General features: G+C 36.7%; 2 protein-coding genes across 3 annotated transcripts; both read right to left on the reverse strand.

The window, feature by feature from the left end:
- Positions 1-9,170: 9,170 nt before the first annotated feature.
- LOC114532175 (2-5A-dependent ribonuclease-like) lies at positions 9,171-23,745 on the reverse strand. Of its 2 annotated transcripts, XM_028553751.1 has the most exons (3): positions 23,668-23,745; positions 11,615-12,706; positions 9,171-11,211 (listed from the first exon to the last, which is right to left on the reverse strand). In XM_028553751.1, exons 2-3 carry the CDS (start codon positions 12,623-12,625, stop codon positions 10,417-10,419), a joined length of 1,806 nt encoding a protein of 601 aa, XP_028409552.1. In that variant the 5' UTR covers positions 12,626-12,706; positions 23,668-23,745; the 3' UTR covers positions 9,171-10,416. The 2 variants fall into 2 exon arrangements, with proteins under 2 accessions (XP_028409552.1, XP_028409553.1); XM_028553752.1 differs by lacking the exon at positions 23,668-23,745 and having other exon boundaries at positions 11,615-12,974.
- On the reverse strand, positions 18,067-19,877 carry LOC114532138. The gene is made up of 3 exons (XM_028553713.1): positions 19,661-19,877; positions 19,069-19,281; positions 18,067-18,663 (listed from the first exon to the last, which is right to left on the reverse strand). Exons 1-3 carry the CDS (start codon positions 19,875-19,877, stop codon positions 18,077-18,079), a joined length of 1,017 nt encoding a protein of 338 aa, XP_028409514.1. The 3' UTR covers positions 18,067-18,076.
- Positions 23,746-24,562: the final 817 nt, after the last annotated feature.

Raw genomic sequence — 24,562 nt, forward strand, 5'->3', positions numbered from 1 at the left:
CAATGTAAAAGCAAATTATACATTGGATTTTCTCAGTACGTTTCTAGTTAAGATCGCCATATGCCAAGACGATGATATTATCATCATCCAACACGAAGATCCTCATGTGTATGTTTGTGACAAGACGGGTCAATTGAAATACGTGTTTAAACGCGACTCCAGGTTGGCATTTTCATTGAGTATTTCCCATCAGAATGAAATCATGATACCAACACACGATCATACGGCGGTTCAAATATACACCAAGGAAGGAAATCTGAAGACAACAATAAAAGTCCCAGAAAAACACGAGGTATGCAGCGTGGCATTTCACTACGGAATTTGTAAAATATTCGTTTTAACCTGGGTTAGAGAAAAGCATTCCTATTTCATTCTGTGCCACACCGAAGCAGGCGGGGAGCTGGAGACTCTTACCTTCATTTGTAAATATGAGAAATGGCTCACTCCCAAACTGGTATCACATCCCAAGGGGGTCCTGTTGTTGTTGTAAGAGGCAGAAGCATCACTTACCTTTAATGAGATTTAATATGAATAAACATTTACTGCATACTGAAACACAGTAAAAACTTGTCTGAAATAGTGCAACTTTTAGTTAACTAAAGCAAACAATGGATGCAGCATGGTTTATATAATTTGTGAGACTTTGCTGAATTACGTCCATTAAAGTGTTCCTGTTTCTGTTGTAAGAGAGACAAGTGTAACTTATATTTAAATAATTTAAATAATAACCTTTTTTGACATTTGCCAACATGGACAATAAGCTTTTAATGACATTTAACTGATTAAAGCGTATGAATCCTATTTCCTATGATATAATATAGTGAAAACTTTCTTTGCTCTAGCTTGTAATAAATGATCAGGTTCTTAACATAATAAAGATAATCATGTTTCTGTCTTAGAAAGATATTCAGGCTACAAACAAGTTTGTAAATACAGCTTCCCAGGGAAACCATTCCAGTCGATTTCAAGGCTCCCAAGCCAACCAAGCTACAGGCTGGACTGAGCCTTTTTTACGGAGTTAGGCCCTCCCTTACCACCGACGTTAGATTTTCTGCCACCGCTGTTTGACTCAGGTTTGTCCTATTGCTCAATCAACTCGGCGAGGTGTGCTTTATATTATATTTTGCAGTTAAGTATAGTGAAGTCACTTTCGAACAGCTACCTATTGGTTTAGCACTTTATGAAAGGTGTATTTGAACTGCGCTCGGCTCTACCGCGTTACCAGACAACATGGGATGTTAGGAAGGTCTTATAGTTTTTTTGAAAGCGGCCTATACCTGAGCTTCCGCGCTGACTTTGAAGGACCTTATTGTTAAAGTCTCCTTCTTATTGACCTTACTCAGTAGACAACGCTGTCAAACTATTCATCTTCTCACTGTCGATAACATGATTCAGAAAGAAAGTCAAACAGACACGTGTCGGAACCATTGAACTGTAAACAAACTGGAATGATAACCCAGGGGGGAAAATTGAAGCCAGTGCTTTTTACTTTTTCTGAGTTTTGAGCCGAAATACTTAACGCCTAATGTTGAACCGTATGTGAAATTAAAGCGATTAAAAAGTTATATTTCGTGTAGAAATTTTGACACTTGAGCTTAAAGGGAAATATCTAAAAAATATTGGAAAATTTCCCGGTTTTTTGCCGATTTGTAATTGTTTTTGTTTTTTTTAGATAATTCCTTTGCATTTTAAGTCTTGAAATTTCCACACCAAATGTAACTTTTCAATAGCTTTAATTTGACACACAGCCCAACGTCTGGCGTCAAGTATTTCGTCTCAAAACTCAGAAAAACTATTTTGGCTTCAAGCTAAATAGGGATGTTTGTCAGGAGTTATCGTTCCAGTTGTATAGAGTTCACTGGTCGGAACTGATGTCAAACCCCTCGAGTTTTTGAAATATCCATTTGAGCTTCGCCTTTGTGTCGTTACTCATCTCTTAGAGTATATCAAGAAAACTGATGAAAATAGCCATGATAGAAAGCAATTTCTACTTAGTTACGTGAAACCATATGGACCTGTCTCCAAAGATACTATATCTCGATGGATAAAGTCCGTTTTGGTAGCTGTAGGTTTAGATGTTAGCACATAATTATAAAGGTCATAGTGTTCGAGCAGCAACTACATCCTTTTTAGCGTCGAATAACTGTAACATTAAGGATATGATGTTATCTGCAGGATGGTCGAATGAACAGACATTTCAACGGTTTTATAATAAACCGAGCGAGAAGGAATTTAATTTTGGCGCTTTGGTGTTAGAGTGCTATATACAAACGTTAATTTTTCCTAGGATATATAATAATTATAATTGTAGTGCATTAGCACAATTAAGTAATGAAGTGTGACTAATGTAAATTAGAATAAGTGTATATTGACATCGATTACAGTTTAGGTTTTAGTGTTTTTGGAGCGAAAACGTTACAATTGGCGTATTCAGCAGGGTAAAGTTTTAAATGTTAACACGGAGTGACAAAAATGCCAATAACAAGATCGCAAGAAACGGCGGAAGGGCAGATTGAGAATCAGTCAGAACAAGTTGTGGACGAGCGCAAGTTGGTATTGCGATTATTGAAGACACGGGAATGAAGGGAGAGAAATATGTTTGTTGTTAACTGAGCAGAAGAGAATTATAAGGACGCAGCAAGTAATGCAACAGCAGTTGATTGAGGAGATAAGAGATTGGCAGCGAACACAAACAGAATGAAGTTTTAACAATAATTTAATCGTTGGTTAAGTGATTTTGAAGCGGATATTTACTGTAGATTTGACAAAGTGAGACGAGAGATCATCGAAGAAGGGAAAGTTAAAGACAAAAATACTTTAGATATTTACTCAAGTCTTCTTGCATCGACGATCGAGGATATGAAACAAGAAATTAAAGCGGAATATAGCCAAGAGATTATCAAAGACATGGATGATAAACTTTCTTCCACACAAAGTGCCTCAAGTGTAGTGTAGTTCCTTTGATAATATTAATCCTGTGCGCAATTCTATCAGAACAGTTAAAGGGGAAAAGGTATCACTAGTTGGGCGTGGCCGAATGGAAATTACTATCGGTGACAGGGATATTTCCGAAGATGTTATCTTAGAATCAGGATTTTTTGAAAGCTCATCGTTGTCATGTTGATCTGGAACATTCTACTATGTGTGTAAATGGGGAGTGTATTGACTTAATTTACAGTAGGAGTGACCATGCCCAAGTATTCCGCATCGTGCTGAATTCAACTGTAGTAATTCCAGCCCGAACAGAAGTTGTTGTTCAAGGTTGCGTTAAGGGACCTAAACATTTGGATAACTGTTGCATTTTTTAATCAAATGAACAAAAGATTCCTGATATTCTTGTTGAAAAAGTGTTTGCAAAGATGGAAGGAGAATGTGTGATAAATATCACGGATAGATCAAGGAAATTAGGAAAGGGACGTATTTGGTTCATGGAGAATCTACTTCGAGTGATCATGTAGTCAGTAAAGATTTAGAGGAGGTGACGAATAAAAATGAAGACTCTTCAGAAATGACACCACCTGAGTATCTGGAAGATCTGTTTGAGAGGAGTGCGTGTCAAGTCCAAAATGTGGAGGAAAAATTCAGTAAAGAAACTTTTGTGCGAGTATGCTGATGTGTTTTCAAAAAATGCTGCAGATATTGGACAGACAAGTATGATTAAACATAAAATCCTAACAGGTGACCATCCACCTATAAAGCAACCTGCAAGAAGAATGCCGGCCGCCAAGAGAGATGAAGCAAGAAAAGCGATAGATGAAATGCAGAGAAGCGGAGTAATAGTAATTTTAATTAGTATCGAAGATCGAATTTTTGCCGCGAAGCTACGAATTGTTTCAGAAATACTGGAACATGTCGACAGTCTTGAGATCGAAATCACTGGGTTTTAGTCGTTTTTAAAGAAGCTTCATAGCTTACCAGCCATTTAAGAGATATTCTGGGTGTATTTTAACGGCGGAATCAAATCGTTGTTTAATAAAACTCCACGAGTGGAGAACGTCAAGTCGGTTACGTTAATCAACTATGTGTTGTTTCAATATATGTTGGGAAATTCAGCAGTGTGTCCATTAGAAGTGCCCGCCTGCATACCAGCAATTGAACTTCCTGACCGTAGTTTTCACCAAATAAGAAATTGGAACGAAATTTCAACAAGAAAGTCTATGGGAGAGGAATTGCCGCCAAGAGAGATGATGCAAGAAAAGCGATAGATGAAATGCAGAGAAGCGGAGTAATAGAACAATCGACAAGCCCATATGGTCTTCTCCGTTAGTTCTAGTTGGTAAGAAAAATGGATCTACTCGCTTTCGCGTAGATTATCGCAAGCTAAACAGTATTACAAAAAAAGATTCGTATCCGCTTCCACGGATAGACGATACACTAGAAGCTTTGGAGGGAGCATCATGGTTTTCAACACTCAATTTGAAGTCGGGATATTGGCAAGTTCAACTTGATACATCGGCCAAAGAAAAGGCAGCATTCCCTTTGCCTGGAATGGGACACTGGCAATTTAAATCATGCCTTTCGGATTGTGTAATGCACTAGCAACTTTTGAACGTTTGATGGAGTATGTTCTGGTGGGTCTTTCTTGGATAGTTTGCTTAGTGTATCTAGAGACATCATAGTCTACGGATCATCATTTCTGAGTCAAATGGAAAATCTTAGAAAGGTCCTTCAGCAGTGAGACGGGCAAATCTAAAGCTGCCGCCTGAGAAATGTGTTCTTTTTCAAAGGACAAGTTACTTATCTGGGATACATCGTAAATGGACACGGAGTATCAGCAGATCCCAGCAAAATAGAAACGGTTTCATCATTGCCAGTACCAACGAAGGTGACGCAAGTCAAGAGATTTCTCTGCCTAGGTTCTTATTACAGGCGATTTATAAGAAATTGTTTATAAGACATCTCTCTAATTATACAGACATCTCTCTAATACAGACATTTCTCTAATACAGACATCTCTCTAATACAGACATATCTCTAATACAGACATCTCTCTAATACAGAAATCTCTCTAATACAGACATTTCTCTAATACAGACATCTCTCTAATACAGACATATCTCTAATAAAGACATTTCTCTATTACAGACATCTCTCTAATACAGACATCTCTCTAATACAGACATCTCTCTAATACAGACATTAGTCTATTACAAACGTCTCTATATCTACAATGCAGACATTTTAACTTTTGATTGATGTGAACGGGGAAATAGTAATGATGTAATGATGTATGCGTGTTCTTATCTGAATGTCCATAACTTATCTTTTTGTTTACATCTATCAAAAGAAGAAAACTTGGTCGTAATACAGGCATCTTTCCAATACAAACATCTCTCTGATATGAACGTATTTTCATCTGCACACTTCGGCAAGTCAAGACAGTTTGACACAATTCATCCCAAGTTATTGATCCGAATTATTAATTAAAAAGGACAGGCGTGCATTATTAAAAACGAGAACTCTTGGCTGTGTTAAAACTTCAAGCTGACTTCAAAAGATGGACAAGAAAATCATGTATCACTACACTTAAACCTGGGCTTAATCACACCTGATCTCTGCCAGTCGAGATGCAGAATTTATGAAGGTACATTCGGTGAACTGTTATTATTCTATCTCTGTTCTGGCATTACACATTAGAAATAGCTCTAATTCTCTGTTTCAACAACCGCCACTACCAAAATATAGCAACGCGCAATCCAGCTTAGTTTTAAACCTAATTTCGGTCGGTATTAACTTTTCGCCATTATAACTAATTGGACGAACCGGACGGTGACCCAGCTCAGAACAACGGATATTTCGTTTCCAATGGCAACGATACGATCTTCCGTTAGAAATCTAGGTTCATGCGATCAGACACGCGATAACACACCTAATCTTAATAAGATGAAAACAAATAAATATTCCCAGAAGATTGTGGACGAAACTTCCCTTGCGAATGAACTGTAAATATAGTGCAATATTTGACATATTTTTCAGGAAAAATCAAATAATTTATTTAATATTATTCAAATTGTTAATACACAATGTAATTGTAAATTCCTTTTTTAACATGAAAATTTATAAATATTTTTCATATTCTCGGGATATAATAAAGGTATAAAATGTCTGTTGATCAATATGACACAAAGTACCATATTTTTAATTTATTTTTTAAACATGTTAGCCAACATTTGTGTTTGCTGCTGCTGCTGCTGCTGCTGCATTAAAGCCAACATTTGCTGTTGTAGAAAAGCAAATTCTTGCTGGTGCTGTTGTTGTTGCTGTTGTTGCATTTGTAATTGCTGTTGTAGATGTTGCTCAGACAGCTTCATTTGCTTGCTGAACTGTTGCTGACTTTGTTGCATTACCTGCAAAAGTTCCATATGTTGGTTCATTTGCATCTCCGCATGCTCCCGTTTTCTGCCAGCTTTAACCCCCTGTCTTTTTGTTCCAATTCCACTCTCTGCTGCAACCACTCCATCATGTCTCCAGATTTTCTTCTCTTCTGAGCTCGACCACTCTCACTTGGCATTCCAACCCTTTTCTTTGTTTCCTCCAACCTCTCCATTGCTTGTTCCCTCTCATCAACTCTCGTTCATTCTCGATCCAGTCTGAGTTCTTGCTGCACACTCTGTTTCCATCTGCCGATCGGTCTCGTTCTCAATATTGATTAGGTCTTCCATCAGTTTTTCATACTCCGTCATTTCTTCACCACATTCTCCTGTAGCTCGTTCTTCTCTAGGCACGATATTTCTTTGCTGTCAAACTGTAGAGCTCTCTGACCCCCGTCAAAGTGACTGCCTGACCCAAAATTCTGACATTATCAGCTACACTTTGCCACCCCAGACCACGTTCTCTTGACCTTTGCTTATGTGTCAGAACACCTACAGCTGCCACTTCCTTCAAAAGTACTAGGTCTTTGTCTTTTGACCACACCATGCTGGGCCTAATGAAATATTTTACACTTTTAACTGAAATTTTTATTTATTACTTAAGCAGTAGTGAACAAACTCTGGGCGATATTGCTGAATAAATAAGCTACACTTGGGGCAAAGTGAGAGTTAAGTGCATTGGCATATTAGGCTGTATGTATATCAAAAAATTAATTAAATTGTGCTAAGCTTTGATGTGTGTACAATACCTCATGTTTGGGGAATCCTTTTTGTCTTCCTTAGAGCAAATGGCACTTACTCAAAATCAATAATGCTGAAAAAAGACAAACGAAATTAGGAAACGTTGTGTCAAGAGTGAACAAATTATATTCTGCCTGTATGATTATACGTGAAAACGTGAACAATCTGTTTGAAAATCATGTTAAATGTTGAAAAAAACCATGTAACGTCAACTGTTTGAACACCACAAATTCCCAATTCACAAACGATGAACATTATTAGTTAATGATGATTGTAAATGCGTGTATCTTTAAAATCATTCTGATACAGACAGAGCCTGGTAAACTTATTTAAGTTCTTCAAATCTAAACTTTGTACTTACTGCTTTTTAGATCAATAAGGATGGTCTGTTTAAATATTTATGAAAGACTAAAGCAGAATGAACCCTTGAACATGAGGTGTGATCCAGTGGAAAATCACAGGAATCTTTATTTCGTCAGATAGGTTTACGCGAACTTAACCAGGTTTACGCGAACTTAACTGGCTCCCAGTAAAAGAACAGCTATTACTCAGAGAGGCTATTATGATGTACAAATGTGTAAATGATCTCGCTCCACATTACCTGTGCGATTTATTCACTAAGCGGTCTGATATTCACCAACGAGATACACGTAGCCAAGATCTACTGCAAATACCACTTTATAAAACTTCTGTGGGTCAAAGGTCTTTTCACTATAGAGGTGTTACACTCTGGAACGAGTTGGACATTAAGTATAAAACTTTAGATTCTCTAAAAACTTTTAAAAGCGAATTGAAGCAAAGTTTCTTGGAACAACTATATAGTTGAATACTTACAGTACTTTGTCTTGATATTTTATATAAATGTCTTATTTAGTAGCGTAGATTAATTTTAAATTTTAAAACTTGTAAATAGATTAATTAACATCTTATCCATTGTAAATTAGTGTTGAAAAATCCTGCTTGGGAACACAATAAAAGTTTGTATTGTATTGTATTGTATTGTAGAAAGGTTTTTGATCAATAATCCGTTTCTGAAACATTTTTTCTCAACTGTAAATTAGAATTTAAATTTTTCACCCTTTATACTATTAGTTAGAAGAATAGGGACAAATAACACCAGGCGTACGATAAGACGCTTTATGACGTCATGATCTCAGATCAGCTGGAAATGGCTAGTTCTTGATAATCCAAACACCTTTTTTAAATTCATCTCGGTAACCTGGCTCATATGAACAACCCCTCAGTTATGAATAATTTCTTTGAAAAAGTGTACAATATATTGAGGACTGTAGTAATATTTATATTGTACCTAAACAAACAACACCTTGTGTTAAGCACTTTATAACAAGGATATTTCAAGTGTAAAAAATGTTAGGTTTTGAGGCGTAGCCATTTGCCACTGCTTCAACCAAGTACAACTTTACACGACAACCTTAGTGTATGACAGTTTATTCACTCTGATATTACAGGACAGGATTACATCAATATACAGGGTGTCTCAAAAAAAACGCAACCACTTAATATTCTAAAATCATATTGTTCATAAGCTCAATAGATTTTATGCCCCTGGGATTTTAAAAGGGCTTCTAATCGTACAGTTCAACTGCTGATAGTCAAATCAGCTAAACTAATAATGGTGCAGCTAACAACCGAACAACGAGTTTTTATTGTCGTGCACGATAACTTGAATGCTAACTGTCTACCTTATAAAATAAGTTGTAAATAACATTTTACTCGTTAAATACTTTCAATTCAGCTCGTTGGTTTACGCACCCGACTTTGTTTACCGACGATTGTGCCGCTAGAATATGATTACAAGCTTTCTCGCATTCCAGGGGCCAAACGTCTTTTGTGTTGTAGAACAAAGAGGATATTTCATGAATATCTTTTAGAAAATTTAGAAAATTTATTAGAGAAAAGAGACACTGGCAGTCATGAGACTGAATTATGTGACTTTTACATACAAATATATACGATAATTTAAAATACATAATAAAATAAGGAACAATATATATTTACAACTTATTAGACCTTTTTAGTCAAAGTCACAATTATGTGTTCTTTAGATTAGATATATACAATCATTTAAAATTGAAAACAATACATATATACAACTTGTTATCAATTAGCAAAATTTGCTTCAGTACTAAAACTCATTATAAAAGAGTTTTTGAAACGATCTGTTCGGCATTGTGGCGTGTTAAAAGTTCTATTATTTCTCAGAAAACCATTACAGCTATTACGAGGGGGAAGTAAACCAGCAAGTTTATGGTTTCCATTGACAACAATATCTTTAAAAAGACTTTGTGATAGCATTTCTCGCCTGTCAAAGAGGGTGGGAATAAATGCCTCTTTCAGTGCTTCATTATAACTTTGATGAGGGAAAATAATCCGCAATGCACGCTTCTGTGGTTGCGTTTTTTTTAAATAATCCGCAAGTGGTTGCGTTTTTTTTTATACACCCTGTATAAGAGGTTACATGGTAATATGTTTAGGACGTATAACATCAATTTTCACTTTACATTTATATAGCCATATTTGGTCTTTTCGTTGAGTTAACTTTGCTTACATATATATCTATGGAACTTATAGAATTAAAGATATTTACATTCAATCGATCATCAAGAATATATGATAGAGCATAGTTTAACACCCCCACTTGCTCTTTATGTTCTGACCGTTTATAATTGATGGCGTGCAGCAGGACGGGCCATCAGTATATACGCGCGCTTTACATTTCTATCCTGCACTTATTTGACTATACTTACCTTCTTTTCTTATTCTCCTAACATAATACATCTGAAACTGTGTAATTTTATCTTACTGGCTGGTTTTGTGAAAATATCTGCAATGTTCTCTTCACTTGGAATATACTCTAAATCAACTCTGCCTTCCTGTATCTCTGATCTAATGAAATGGTACTTTATGTCAATGTGTTTTGACCTCTGATGCTGAATTGGGTTCCTGGCAAAATTCATAGCTCCCTGATTATCTATCATAAAGAGTGACTCATCTTCCTAACAGCCACTCAGTTATGAAATATTTCTTTCAAATAGTGTACAATATATTGAGGAATGTAGTAATATTTATATTCTACCTAAAAAAACAACACGTTGTGTTAAGCTCTTTATAACAAGGATATTTCAAGTATATAAAAATTATGCAATGCCCAATGGGCGCGATAAAACAACCTGGCTAATTTTTTTTTTCCTTCATGGACAAACTTGGGATAGGAAGGATTCATCATTTAAAACTAACGTTGTGGTTGGTGGTCTAATTGTTCGCTGTGTTCCTTGTGGTGTTGCTAAATAAGGAATCTCAGTGTTTCGTGAGCGTAAGGTCTATCATCAATCTTGTGATTAATCAACCACGACACAAACCAACGAGCTCCGCGATTACCAAGTTTCTCCAAATTGACAGGATTATCTTCTAAAATATTTTTCATTCGATCTAATTCAGATCCAAAAGGGTGTTCACCTTTAGTTAAGATGAAGAAAGCAATCATACCCGCAACCTGGACATCAGATTTCCTTTTAAAACGACTTTTTTCTTTTTTAACTATTGCTTCAATTACTTCCGGTGGCATCCATCCACGAGTACCTTTTGCATCTGTTTCAACTGTCGTTTCATCTTCATTAACAACGCGACTTATTCCAAAATCTGCCAATTTCATGCGACCTTCGATATCAACCAGGACGTTTGATGGTTTTAGATCTCTGTGCAATATTCCTTTGCCATGAAGAAATTCTAGTCCTGATAGAATTTCCCTAATCATTCGTCGTTCTTGCTCTCTTAGATGTTCAATACTGCATGCATGAACAAGTTCCCTCAAGGTTTCTTCGCAAAGATCAACAATAAGATACATGAAGGTATCGTCACGGTGAAAATGTCGATACTTCACTATAAATGGAGAGTTTGTTTCAATGAGACTCATGATTTCCTTTTCGTTTTCAACTGTTTCATCCTCACTTTGTACCAAAATTCTCTTAACAGCAACTTCACTTCCATCCTTCATGACACCAACATAGACACCAGAAAAACCACCAGCACCAATTTTGAATCGATTCTTTGCGACAAAAGCCTGCATCGGTGTTTCAGTCTATGGACGAAAGAGTACAAATTATCTATTGTGAAAAGTTAGGAGCAAATTGAGCATTGTTATCAGTGAAGGCAAATAGTCAAAGCTCAGATACTAAGGCATTTTTCATACGAAGTCGTTACCATGGAAACCCTATTCCGAGATAGCTTCACAGAAAGTCCGCCATGCATGATATTTTAGCAGATAGACGGGGGCGTACGAAGCATCCAGAGATTGGGGGGGTACCAGCTTCCAGGTTTGGTTAATAAAGGGCAATTTTTGTCGCTTGAAAAATTTTGGGGTCGCACGTGCCCCTGACGCCAACCACCCGGTTCCTACGCCCCTGCAGAGACATATTTCGAATTATCAAGTATAGCTCGTACGGCTCGGTTTTAAAATATCTCGTGTATGTTTGAAACATTACCTCTTTTAACTGGTTGCAATTCATTTCTTTCAACATCTGAATCTTCTCACAATGATTTATAGACCTTTTGAGGATAGTTGTAATTTCATCATGACCAAGCTGAATACTCAATTCAAGAAGACTTATATGTCTTCCCTCAACAAGAAATGGTCCAGCTCTCCACACAGCGATGTTCTTTTCCAACAAAAGATTGATCAAAGCAACTGAATTTCTTTTAACAGCCATCTTGAGGATGTCAATGCAAAGATTGTGAGTGTGAAGAGTCACGTCAGCACCCTTTTCAACTAAATACTTGACAATCTCTAATCTATTAAACCTAACAGCATAGTGCAACACTGTACGCCCGTCAATATCCTTGCCATTTACATCAGCGCAATGTTCAACAAGATATTTTACAACTTCTACCCTACCTTTAAAAACAGCAGAGTGCAACACTGTACGCCCGTTAATATCCTTGCCATTTAAATCAGCGCCATGTTCAACAAGATATTTTACAATTTGTACCGTACCTTTAATAACAGCATCGTGCCGCACAGTCCACCCGCTATTTTTCACCTCATTTACATCAGCGCTATGTTCAACAAGATATTTTACAATTTCTGGCGTATCTTTAGTAACAGCGTAGTTCAGCGCTGTCCACCCTTTTTTATCCTTGTCATTTACATCAGCGCCATGTTCAACAAGATATTTTACAATTTCTGGCGTACCTTTAGTAACAGCATGGTGCAGAACTGTCCACCCTTTTTCATCCTTGTCATTTACGTCAACGCCACATTGTTCAACAAAATATTTGACAATGTCTGTTTCACCAACATCAACAGCATGATGTAAAGCAGTTTTGCCCGACTCATCTTTACAACTTAAGTCAGCACCACAATATTTAACCAAAAACTTCACAATTACTAATTTAAAAGGTGGAAACCGCATTGAAGTTATTCCATCGTCTCGAAGATGTTTCGAACCATATGCGCGCTCACTTGTACTTCCACTTGTTTCTGGCTTTATATCCATTTCTATTTCTTTTACAAACGTTAAGAATAACCAGCCAGTGGTGAAGTTTAGTGAGTATCGTTGGGAATAGTTGTTGTTCGACTTTAGAAGAGAAAGAGAAATTTACTCAGAGTTTAAAACAATTGTATTCTTTGTGGGTCCAAATGGATGAAAACTATAGTTATCTAATTATCATCTGTAAATGTTGTAAAATGTTTTATCGGTGCTAGGTCTTTGTATTCGTAGCCCGAGCACTAATAAAATTGGATTCGAGACTTCTAGTACCAATCTTAGCCGTGCCCGGCGTGCAGCGCCAATAAACGCCTTATATCGTCATTTATAATTGCTTGCAATACTGGTACCTTACTTTAACAAAATACTTCTGCTTCAAATAAAAAATAGGTTTCTGAGGTTAACATGGACGCTGCTTGATTCACTCATATAATTGCTGCGGAGCGGGCGAGCCTGAAGCGAGCGAGCGTAGCAGCAGTATAATTGTGCAGAGAGGGGGTTCTGAACTAAATTTTATTTAGCGCAAGGAATTGTGGTCGTGCGCGTTTTTTATGCGTGGAACACAAATTTTAAACTCGTCATATCCATGTGCTTTTTGATTTCGATGGACAGGGTCTTCAAATTTTTGTTAAGTTTTAAAGCATCTGTTCTATTTTGACTATTCAAGGTAAGATATTTTCATTTTTAGCTCGCCTGCACTTTAGTGCAAGAGAGCTATTGCTATAGTCTTGGCGTCCCGCCCCCGCCCCCCCGCCCCCGCCCCCCCGCCCCCGCCCCCGCCCCCGCCCCCCGCCCCGCCCCCGCCCCCGCCCCCGCCCCCGCCCCCGCCCCCGCCCCCGCCCCCGCCCCCGCCCCGCCCCCGCCCCCGCCCCCGCCCCCGCCCCCGCCCCCGCCCCCGCCCCCGCCCCTTTTTGAGATATTAACTAAACGCTCATTGGCTTACCTGTAGGACCACCAATGAGAACCAATGAGCGTTTAGTTAATATCTCAAAAAGGATGACGTTTCCTTAGGCGGAGTGACCCTCGGATAGTTTTCTCAAAATTCCGTATGAATTCCTGTTTTATTTCGCTAATTTGAAGCCTTTAAATGTTGTTTAAAAACATGGAAACTGCAGGATAATGTAGTTTAATCATCGGTAATTATTAGGTTGTAGTTTTTGTGGCGTTTCTTCAAGTAATTTTGTAGATAATTATACATTTACGAAGGTATATCTTTCATATTTTGATAAACTCTTTCCTACCTTGTCATAATATATAGACGAAGTAAACAACGTAAGCGCGACACGCGCGCGAGTATCACACGCGCAAGTCAAAGTCTGGGCTGCCTATGATTTAACGAAGTATTTGTACAACCCTAAGCCAAATAAGAAACTTTCAAATATTTTCACCTGTATGCTACCATTTGTTTGTGTTGTACTTGTACAATTATAAATTTTGAGATTGTGTTGTGACATGCCGTATCAAAATTCAATCGCTTAATATAGAAATCATTCAGGGAGTGAAAATATATAAAACATAGTCCAACGTTAAAGTTTAAAGAATATTGTCAGATAATAGATATTATTCCTCAAGGTATTTATGATCTAATATTTTTTCCCTAGTTTATAGCAATCAAATCTTAACTTTTATCGGAACCTTTACATCAAAATGGCACACGAAAAAAAATCCGCGAGAGTGTACATATGTTTCGAACCCTGAAACTTGAAAATTAAGCAATCCCTTATCGGTTATATCAGAAATTTATCGTCTTAAATACATTGTGAGTGCATTTAGCGCATCAACATAGCTATGCGATTCGCCAGTTTGGTAAAATAAAGGCCTTTTTTACGCTACTACTTTTGCATCAACCGGAAATGGCTATTTCTGTTTCCCCTACTCCGAACCCTAGAACTCTAGTTTAAATAAAGTTCAGGCTTCCTAATTTAAATCTTTTGAACAAAAATAGACCCCTGGATGCACTTAACCGAATTTTAAGCATATATTGGGTCAAACAGAACTAAAAACTCCCTTTGAGTGCTTGCGTATTGTTTTTGTCTGTTAAAACGTTGCCATTCTTGTTGTCAAAGTTTGTACTCACTTCGAACCCTGTAACTATAGTTTTAATACACTTCAGGCTTTGTAATTTACATCTTTCGAACAAAAATAGACCTTTGGGTGCACTTAACCGATTTTTAAACCTATACTGGGTCAAACAGAGCTAAAAACCCCATTTGACTGGTTGGGTATTGTTTTTGACCGCAAAAACATCGCCATTGTTGTTGTCAAAGTTTGTAGTTACTTCGAACCCTGTAACTACAGTATTAGTACACTTCAGGCTTTGTCATTTACATCTTTTTAACCAAAATAAACATGTGGATGCACTTAACCGATTTTTAAACCTATATTGGGTCAAACAGAGCCAAAAAACTCTTTCAATGCTTGCATAATATTTTTGACTGTAAAAACTGAGTCGCCATTGTTTTTGTCAAAGTTTGCACTCATTTCGAACCCTGTAAATATAGTTTTAATACACTTCAGGCTTTGTAATTTATATCTTTTGAACAAATATAAATCTGTGGATGCACTTATCCGGTTTTTAAACCTATATTGGGTCAAACAGAGCCGAAAAACCTCGTTTGAATGCTTGCGTAATGTTTTTCACTCTAAAATTGAGTCGCCATTGATGTCGCTGCTGTCCGCATCACGGATTACGCGTGAAAAAACAATAGCGTTTCCAGTCCCTGTCTTTTGGATTGTCTATGATTAGACCAAGTAGACTCGCGTACACGCGCGAGGCGCGAGCGCCGCGAGAAGGAAAACATGTCTGGGCAAGGGCTGCCTATATGTCTAAACCTGAATGGACCAACTACCGTAAAATCGTTGTGTGTGCGCCTGGCTTAAAACAGGGACTTTTGCCTGGTCCGTTAACTTACCTGTTGATATCACGTGCGCGGATTGCGAGAAACGGAAGAAATATTGGTCACATATAAAACTTATGTAATTCCGAGGCCAGTTTTGGCCAGTAATTCTGAGGTCACAACTAATATCTGAAGTTTGTGCTTAATATTACCTTCCAACGCGGATTTTAGCCTTGTAATTTGTAATGAAAAGATCGGTAATTTGTGCTTCATACAGATACCTTTCATACAGAGTTTAGCCTTATTCTAGACAAACAGTGCAGGCGAGCGTTAGGTGATTTCAGCACCTCTCTGGTTCATTCATATGTTACGTTTACAGTTACGTTTACAATTTTAACTTGTATATATTCATGAAACCCTAAAAGCATAGAATCAATCACAGCTAGATTCATGCTGTTTACATACGAACTATATAGCTAAATTCTTCTAGAATATTAAGATGTACCATCCAATTTGCTAATTCGCTTTGCTTGAGCAGTTGAGCTGTCAGTGCTGTGAAGCAAATCAAGTCTTACATACAGATGCCTTAAAGTCTTTTTTTTCCATTGACATTTGCATTGTTTGGTTGATTTCCATATTTTGCATCAAATGATGTTTCAAAGTATGCGGCTTGACGCTTCCGAGTCGTGTTTAATAACATCTCGAATAACATGACATAGTCGCAGATAAAATCTGCAATTGATCGTCTTAATTGCCGGACTGAATCACTCAGATTCGTGCAATGTTTGACTTATTTTATATTAGGTTACTGTAAGCATAGGCGTATGTTTTTTTTCCTATTTTAGAATGAGCTAAATATTTTTGTTATTCAGTGCTTTTACCGGATCTTCACGTGGTTTCTGATTACACGTCTTCTCGAGCGCGTTCAAAGTTCAAAGTATTAAGTGATGTTTTGTTAGTCTTCACATGAAGTCAAACACTTACATGGACTCTTACAACAAAGACAAATAGCATATTTCAAAAACAAATATCCATGTTACCAAAAAATGTTTTATTTTGTTAAACATGTGCTCTACTGCTCAGGACCTGTATTTTCGCTAGGCGGAATTTTGCGCCTAAAGGCTGTTTTCCACTAGGCGGAATTTTCCGCGCGGAGCGGAAAATTACGCTCGAAAAGTTTCGAGAGGAAAGGCTTTTCAATTTCCAGAAGTATCCGCTGCGAGCGAAAAAGTTGGAAAATTAATAAAACGCGCGAAAATCAAATCTCAAATTCAACATGTCGAGTGTAAAACAAAAACAACTGCAAAGATTAATAATTTTAGTTGTGCTTCGTAGGCGACTAGAAAGACAAAATGAAAAATACAAGAAGCGGTTTTGGATGCGGAAGATTTATCAAGAACGCATTTTAAAAGGAGAATTCCACCTGTTAATCAAAGAAATGGTCCTTTTTGACCACGAGTACTTTTTTCGTTGTTTCAGAATGGTACCAGAGACTTTTGAAAAACTTCTTTCTTGGGTTTCTCCTTACATACAGAAAAAAGCAACAAAAATGCGTGAGCCCATTTCACCCAGTGAAAGATTATCAGTTACTTTGAGGTACCTAGTCACGGGAGATGAACAAACCAGTATAGCAGCTAGTTATCGCATAAGCCCTTCGACCGTAGGAAGGATTATTGGTGAAACGTGTCAAGTTCTTTGGCATGTTTTGATCGAAAACGGCTACTTAAGTGCACCAAAAACTAAAGAACAATGGAAGAAAATTGCTAGAGAATTTGAGAGTAAATGGAACTTTCCACATGCACTTGGTGCCATCGATGGGAAACACGTAGTAATGCAGGCACCTGCTCGTTCTGGATCTGATTATTTTAATTATAAGAAGACACATAGTATTGTGCTTTTAGCAGTCTGTAATGCAGACTACGAATTTACTCTCGTGGACATTGGTGATGCAGGTAGACAGAGTGACGGTAGTGTGTACGCTAATAGCTATCTTGGCCATGCCATAGATAATAATCTATTGAATCTTCCTGAGTCTGAAAAGCTATTCCAACCTGACTCATCAAACAAAACCTACCCTTATGTATTTGTCGCGGACGATGCTTTTGGACTCAAGACTTTCATGATGAAACCTTACCCAGGACAGAACTTAACCCTTGCAGAAAGGGTGTTCAATTATAGACTATCAAGGGCACGGCGAATTATTGAGAATTGTTTTGGGGTTGCAACATCACGTTTCCGAGTGTTTCGAAAACCAATCATTGCAAACGTGGAGAAGGTGATAAATATTACCAAAGCAGTTGTTGTTTTGCACAAGGGAAGAAGAGAAGGGAAGGAAACATTGAAGGAATTGTCCCTATTCCGCAAATTGGTTCAAACAACTATTCTAAATCAGCCAAAAGTACTCGTGATGACTTCAAGGAATATTTCAATTCACAACAGGGTGCTGTCAGCTGGCAAATGGAAATGGTTACGCGAACCTTACATTCACTTGACAATAAAATACTGTTTAATTCACATCTTATAAAGAAACTCTCAGTAAATGAATCATACTGTACAACTTTAACTTTAAAATTTTAAGTGTCTATTGTTTTTAGAGAAAGTCACTCTATTTTGATGAAATTAGTCACAGTTCATCATTAAACTCTATATCAAACAAAAGTTGATTTATTTTTATTTTGGCAAGCCTATTTTGTCTTGCAGGCATCTTTTTAAGTATTGGTACAAGGCTTTTGCAAAATAATAAATCTTCATCTTGATCAGTAACAGTGGGTTCTTGCATATCCTTCAATGTCTTCACCAACATTGTATCTACTGCAAATGCCATTTCTGCTCTTGACTTACTTCGCTTTGCAGGTGTATTTGCAATAATTTCAGTCTCTGCTTTACTTTTTCCTGGAGCAGAGGCTGGAATACTCTTTGATGATGTTGGAGTTGAGGTCTCGGGGCAGAGCACTGACTGGGTTACAAAACTAGTAAGTGCAGAAGAATTATTGACTGCTAAAGATGAATCTTCGACATCAATCACTGGTGTCAAATTGCTTTCTGTAGGTTTGTTACAGACTTTGCCATGCAGAAATCTCAACTGATCAAAATACTTGCATGTGGGCAACTTTGATGCAGCTGCCCCTGATTTTGTAGCCTTGGATCTCCTATCAAGGCATTTCTTCAAGTTATCTTTCAAATATTTCAACTGTGTCTTTAAAAATTCCACTGTAAATACAATGAAATACTTTTAAAGTGCATGCAAATCATATTAACAAATGAAAATAAAGAGATAACATGGCAGCATGTAGACTTTACAATAATTTTTCTTAAGAAAATATATTCTAGCAGCATTATTATAAATCTATATTCACTATCTTGCATGCTTATTATGGTAAATTCTTCACCTTTAAATCCTATACTATTAAATTAATGAATGTGGGAAATGGGTGGGATTTGATGTAGACTAGCATTTCTACTTTAAGGCCATGTAAATCTTTCTCTAAAAGCTCCTTATCATCATTTTTTGACAAACTATTGCACTGCATATCACATAATATAACAGGTTAATTTGAAAAATCATAACTGTGAATAGTTATATATTATTAAAACTGTTCATTAAAGAATTCCTACCATCTTTGTTAAATATGTTGGAGAGAATTTTCCATGCATTTTGTTTTGCATTTCTGTCTTTGTAAGAAGATAAAGATGTATTCCACAAACATCCAAGTTTCCGAATTTCTTCAATAAATAACTCAACCTCAAAATCTACTGACATTCCCCTCTCCTCTTCTCCTGCCTCTATGTTGTTTAAAGGAGCTTCACTTGATTCTATTGCTGGATTAGCTATGAGATTTTTTCAAAAAATGAAATATTATATTTATAAAAAAATTTTTTTACAATAAAGAAATTTGAAAAAAACTAAACTAGGATAATTTATGATGTATGATCTATGAATGACGAAACTTTGTGTAATCTAAGTTTACTTGGCTGTATAAAAAATATAAAAAATATATAAATGTGTTCATTTGATTTGCTATAAAAATTTTCAGTTAAAATACTACTTTACATTGAAGAATTTTATAGTACTTCAAATCGAAATCAATTGAAATCAGTGGTATTATAATGGGAAAATTACCGCAAAAAACACCCTTGAAGAATATCAAGGGATATATGATAATATTAAATAAAAAAAGTTGGTGTAAATTGTATAATTATTATTCACCTTGCTCTGTTGCACTATTTGAAATATTTTGAGAAATGTTTCCCACTTGCTTTTCCTGTCGTTGCTGTTGTATGTGACCAAACAGTTCAGTAACTGACCCTTCATCCATTGCAATAAGTTGCTGTTGTTCCTCGGACCTTGCAAGAAGCTCTTTTAAGGAATTTATGCTAGAAATATATCTTTCACGGCTTTCTTCACTCATATTCCTGTCGGCCATGTTGCTCATTGGACGGGCGGAAAGCGGAAAAAGTCGGATTGGATTGAACTTCCAAGCGAAAACGCCATTGCGCCAAACGCAGATATTAAATAGATATTGCGCATGCTCAAAATAATTTTTGAGCGTAATTTTCCGCTCCGCGCGGAAAATTCCGCCTAGTGGAAAACAGCCTTAAATTAAACAATATTTTCCGCGCGGAAACTGAAAAGGACAATACTTTCAACTTTGTAGCGGAGAAATGTCGCTATATATACGCGCCCAAAATTCTACCTAATATTACTATTATTGTTAATATTCCTGTTGTGATTCGTATGTTAAAATATTTTTAAAACTAGCTTCTTCTAAAGACTTTGACTTCAACGAGCTGTAACTCGCAAGACAGCGTTCTCTCTTTTACCCTTGACAGCGGGAAAAACACTCCCGGGTCTATCCAACACCGGGGAAATTGGTATTCATGACACTGTAAAATGGCTATTTTCAGATGGTTCGTTTTTGCCGAGTGCAATCTACAAATCCTTTGGGCAATTGAGCATTTATAAATCTTTTTCTTTATAGCAAATTTACTCGCGAAATCATAATATAAACCAGCCTATTTCAAAACAATTTCAAGATAAAAGTTAGAACTTGATATAGCATATATTGACCTACATATTGACGTCATTGACAGTGTTCTCGCTAACAGGTATTAATTCATGTACAGCCCCAGCGAGTTAACATTGCCGTCCGATCAGGTGACATTTCGAACTGGTTTGCTGATTATAACTTGCGATTCCTGTTCGAATACTTGACCGATTTTAACAAAAATAGAAGCGATTTAAATAAGAAATTGTCCTCGGTAGATACATGTTTTTTTTATATTGATATGTTGTCAATTCGCTAAGATATTCGCTTTAAAGTGCATGTGCTTTTTATATTATTCAATATTGCACATCAAAGCGGCCTAATCCTCAAAATATTGCCCAAAATGCAAAGAAACACCCGTTGCAGTGGTTTAGTTCACATATTCAGGATTATTTTGATATTTTTAGCGTCAAAATCGAGCTTTTAGAAGATTTTTGCCGATTTTTGTATCTGCGAACGCAGATATATTGCTATCGTGCGCGTACCGTATGTTAACACATAGCCATTCAGCGATGCGCGTATATAATTGACAATAGCTAGCCAATCAGCGATTAGTTTATTACGCGCTCACACCATAACCTAAAGCATGCAGAAAATATAAACATATACCAGTGACTCATTGCAATTTTGGCTTCAAGAAATCTTGTTCTGTGTTTTTTTATCCAAGTTTTTCTGAACATGGAAACTTATCCGCATGAGGTAAATAGTCAATCTCTTCGGAGATCAAAACAATCTCTTCGGAGATCAAAACAATCTCTTCGGAGATCGAAACAATCTGTTCGGAGATCGAAACAATCTCTTCTGAGACGATTAACAAAACCCAAAGAAATTCAACAGCAAACCATTGTACAAAAATTATATACATTTGTATTGTATAGATAGCAGCTGTGTTAGGTGTATAAATTCAGATCACTATACGCGTAGCTGCTGTTGTTGCCACCGACTGATTGTACGGAAATTGACAAAGCAGACAAATACCAAGTGATCTAGAGACCTTGCACCTTCCAGGTTGCCTTTAAAGAGAATTATATTGGCTATAAGAAAGAGAAAAAGTAGATCCACTTTAAAGCATTATTTTGTAAGAAATGCCCCTAGGTCATCCATTTTAAATAAGATAGCTAGTAATTTCAAGCAATGTTGTCTTCAATTTGTGCCAATGCGACATATTTTTATCAATTCATTTGGATATTTAAAATCTTTTGTCAACTTAGTAGAAAAAAAACATTTATATAGAAACAAAAATACTTTTAATGTTTTATACAGTCACAAGATAGCGGGCAATATTGCTAGTAAACAATATCACATATCTCAAAGAAAACTAATGTTTTCAGATATTGAAAGAAATCCTGGTCCTGTTCAAAACAACAGTCCCACTAGACTGTCATCAAATGTAGTGTTAGAGCAAAAGCTACAACGCTTTCATTATATTTAAGACCATTTGATGTTGGTGGTGATGGTGACTGCCTTTTTCGAGCTGTGTCTCATCAGTTGTATAGTGACCCTGATCACCATCTACAAGGTCGAGCATTTGGCATTGCTTATATGAGGGCTAATTAATCCTGAGAGATTCATTGAAAGTAACACTGAAAACTCATGGTTAGAATGCCTGAATAATATGTCCATGCAAGAGTCATGGGGTGATGCTATGATTATACAAGCTGTGGCTGATCAGCTGAAGTTAAAGATAGTCATTAGTTAGACACATGAACAATTTTCTGAATCCATTTAGTACTGGGATATTCACCAACAGATCAACTTAGAGATATTTATTTAGGTCATATAGATGAGTATCATTATGTATCAACTTTGCCATCAGGTACTTCTAAATCCTGAGGACCTGAACAGTCAAATAGGAGCTCTCAGCCTAACCAAAGAAGAACAGAATATATGAAAAAATACATGAAGGAAAAACGAGCTAATGAAATACAGAGCCTTGATGCTAAGCAAAAGCGAAGAGTACATGCAAGGGAATATAGGAAACGCAAACAAGCCAATGAGACCTCCCAGCTCTCAAAACAGAGCATGTCTATATTACTGTCATGACTGACATTAATACATATTACTAAGCATATTTTCTATTGCTTGAACAGCGGTAAAAATAGTGTAGGTAATCATCAAACCCTATTCACCAGAAGATGGGAAATTAAAAAACATGGCCAAATCCATATGATCCATTTGCTGGCCAAACTAGATGTTTGTGAGCAGATACACGTACGCTTAGCGTACCTATTTTTTATATAAACATACATTGATGATATGAATTCGCGTCACCGGCGATATTATTTCACAATAATAAAAATATCGAAAAAAATTTCGGGCAAAAAAAGCCGAACATCTGCCCCCTAGGTCCAATTTTACGCCAGAAATCGATTTCCGGGGTCAAATTTACCCTAGGGGGGATGCATTAGGGAGTTTTGTTACATTTTCCAACCGCATGACAACATTCCGAGCATGCGGTAAGCACGCGCTTAGCAACAATGATCGCTTAGAACTTATAAAATGCTATTTTCTCCGCTTCTTTTGCACATCCTACCCCAACAATTACTCAGAATTATAACAGAATGATAGTATGTAAAATTCAGACATTTTAAAGAACACAGAGAACAAAAAAAGCGAGAAAATACTGAATTTCTAAAGTATATGGTTGCTATGGGGAGTAATTTGAGATAACAAGGCAACCTATTATTTTGATTCATGTTTCGACTTATAATACAAATGCAGTTTATTACTATATGCGGGTTTGAAAATACCATTTAAATCGTCTTTTCAAGCTCTATCGTTTTGTGTTATTCCGGGGTCTTTAGCCCAAATACTCGCTGAGATATTTAAGTTTTGCTTTTCCCGACAGTATTGTCGGGAGCAATAGTGACCAGACGGGACGCTCAATAGAGGTTCACTTTAAGTTTTTTAAACCTGCTATTACTATTATTTAAAACGGATTTATTTTACTAACATTTCATATAACAGTTCACTTGGACGCTAAAATGCTCGCAGCAATCCCTACCGTGCAGGTAACCTAGTAATATTTGTGTAGTGTGGCAATCACACGGGAATGTGACACACAAACCTTGCACAAATATATGCTGCTCGTCTCGATTATAACATGATTTCTAGTCGCTTCTGATTTCTGCAGTGCTGAAGCAAATCATTGTGATTATAATCTACTTACCCACTTTCAATGGTTTATGTTCTATACATCATAATAAAGAGTGCCGATACAGCATCGAAAATGAAAGAAATAGATTGGATAAAAACCTTTGTCATCAAAATCAACTATTGTCTGTGATATTTCACAATAGTCAATAAACCAGTAAGATCCAATTTCCGCTTTGCAGCTCGAGTTACAGATTAAACCTGCATGGAGCATCTAAACACCACAGCAAAAGAAGTGTAAATAAAAAAATCGCCGAGCCTTTATTGCTTCTAGCTCTATCTTAAGACCTTCCATACAGCATAAGTCATGTCGCAGGCGATACAGCGTCAATTAAATCTGGGACTATTTACAGTTAGTGCCTAGCAAAATCGTTCCCGCAACGAACAAATATAATCCTATAATTTTAAAGACGTTATGCCAAATGCTATGATTATGAGTTATGACAACGTTATGACGTTATGGCTAGTTAGTTCTCCATTGTCCAAACAGCTTTTTTAAAGTCATCTTGGTAACCTGGCTCATGTGAACAGCCCCTGAGTTATGAAATCTTTCTTTTAGACCTTTTAAATAGTGTACAATATATTGAAGACTGTGATATTGAGGTTCTACCTGAACCAACCACACGTTGTGTTGAGGATATTCTAAGTGTAAGAAATATATATATTTATTCGAACTGGAGCTAATTTCAATTTATTAATAAGAACTACACCACATTCTGCTAAACTATTATCACGATGATTGAAATAGGATTGAGAATCACGTCGATAAAGCAAATTCGCAAATAATTAAAATACCTTCTTGTCGATTTTTTATTCGGAAAGTGTCGCGAAGTGCCCGGCGACCTCCGAAGCTGTAAATGATGCTACCGACCATCAAAGTTGCTACCGACCGTCTACGAAATGCAAATCCA

Source organism: Dendronephthya gigantea, unplaced genomic scaffold (assembly GCF_004324835.1).
Source record: "Dendronephthya gigantea isolate DGI-Jeju-01 unplaced genomic scaffold, DenGig_1.0 000078F, whole genome shotgun sequence".
Lineage (NCBI taxonomy): Eukaryota > Metazoa > Cnidaria > Anthozoa > Malacalcyonacea > Nephtheidae > Dendronephthya > Dendronephthya gigantea.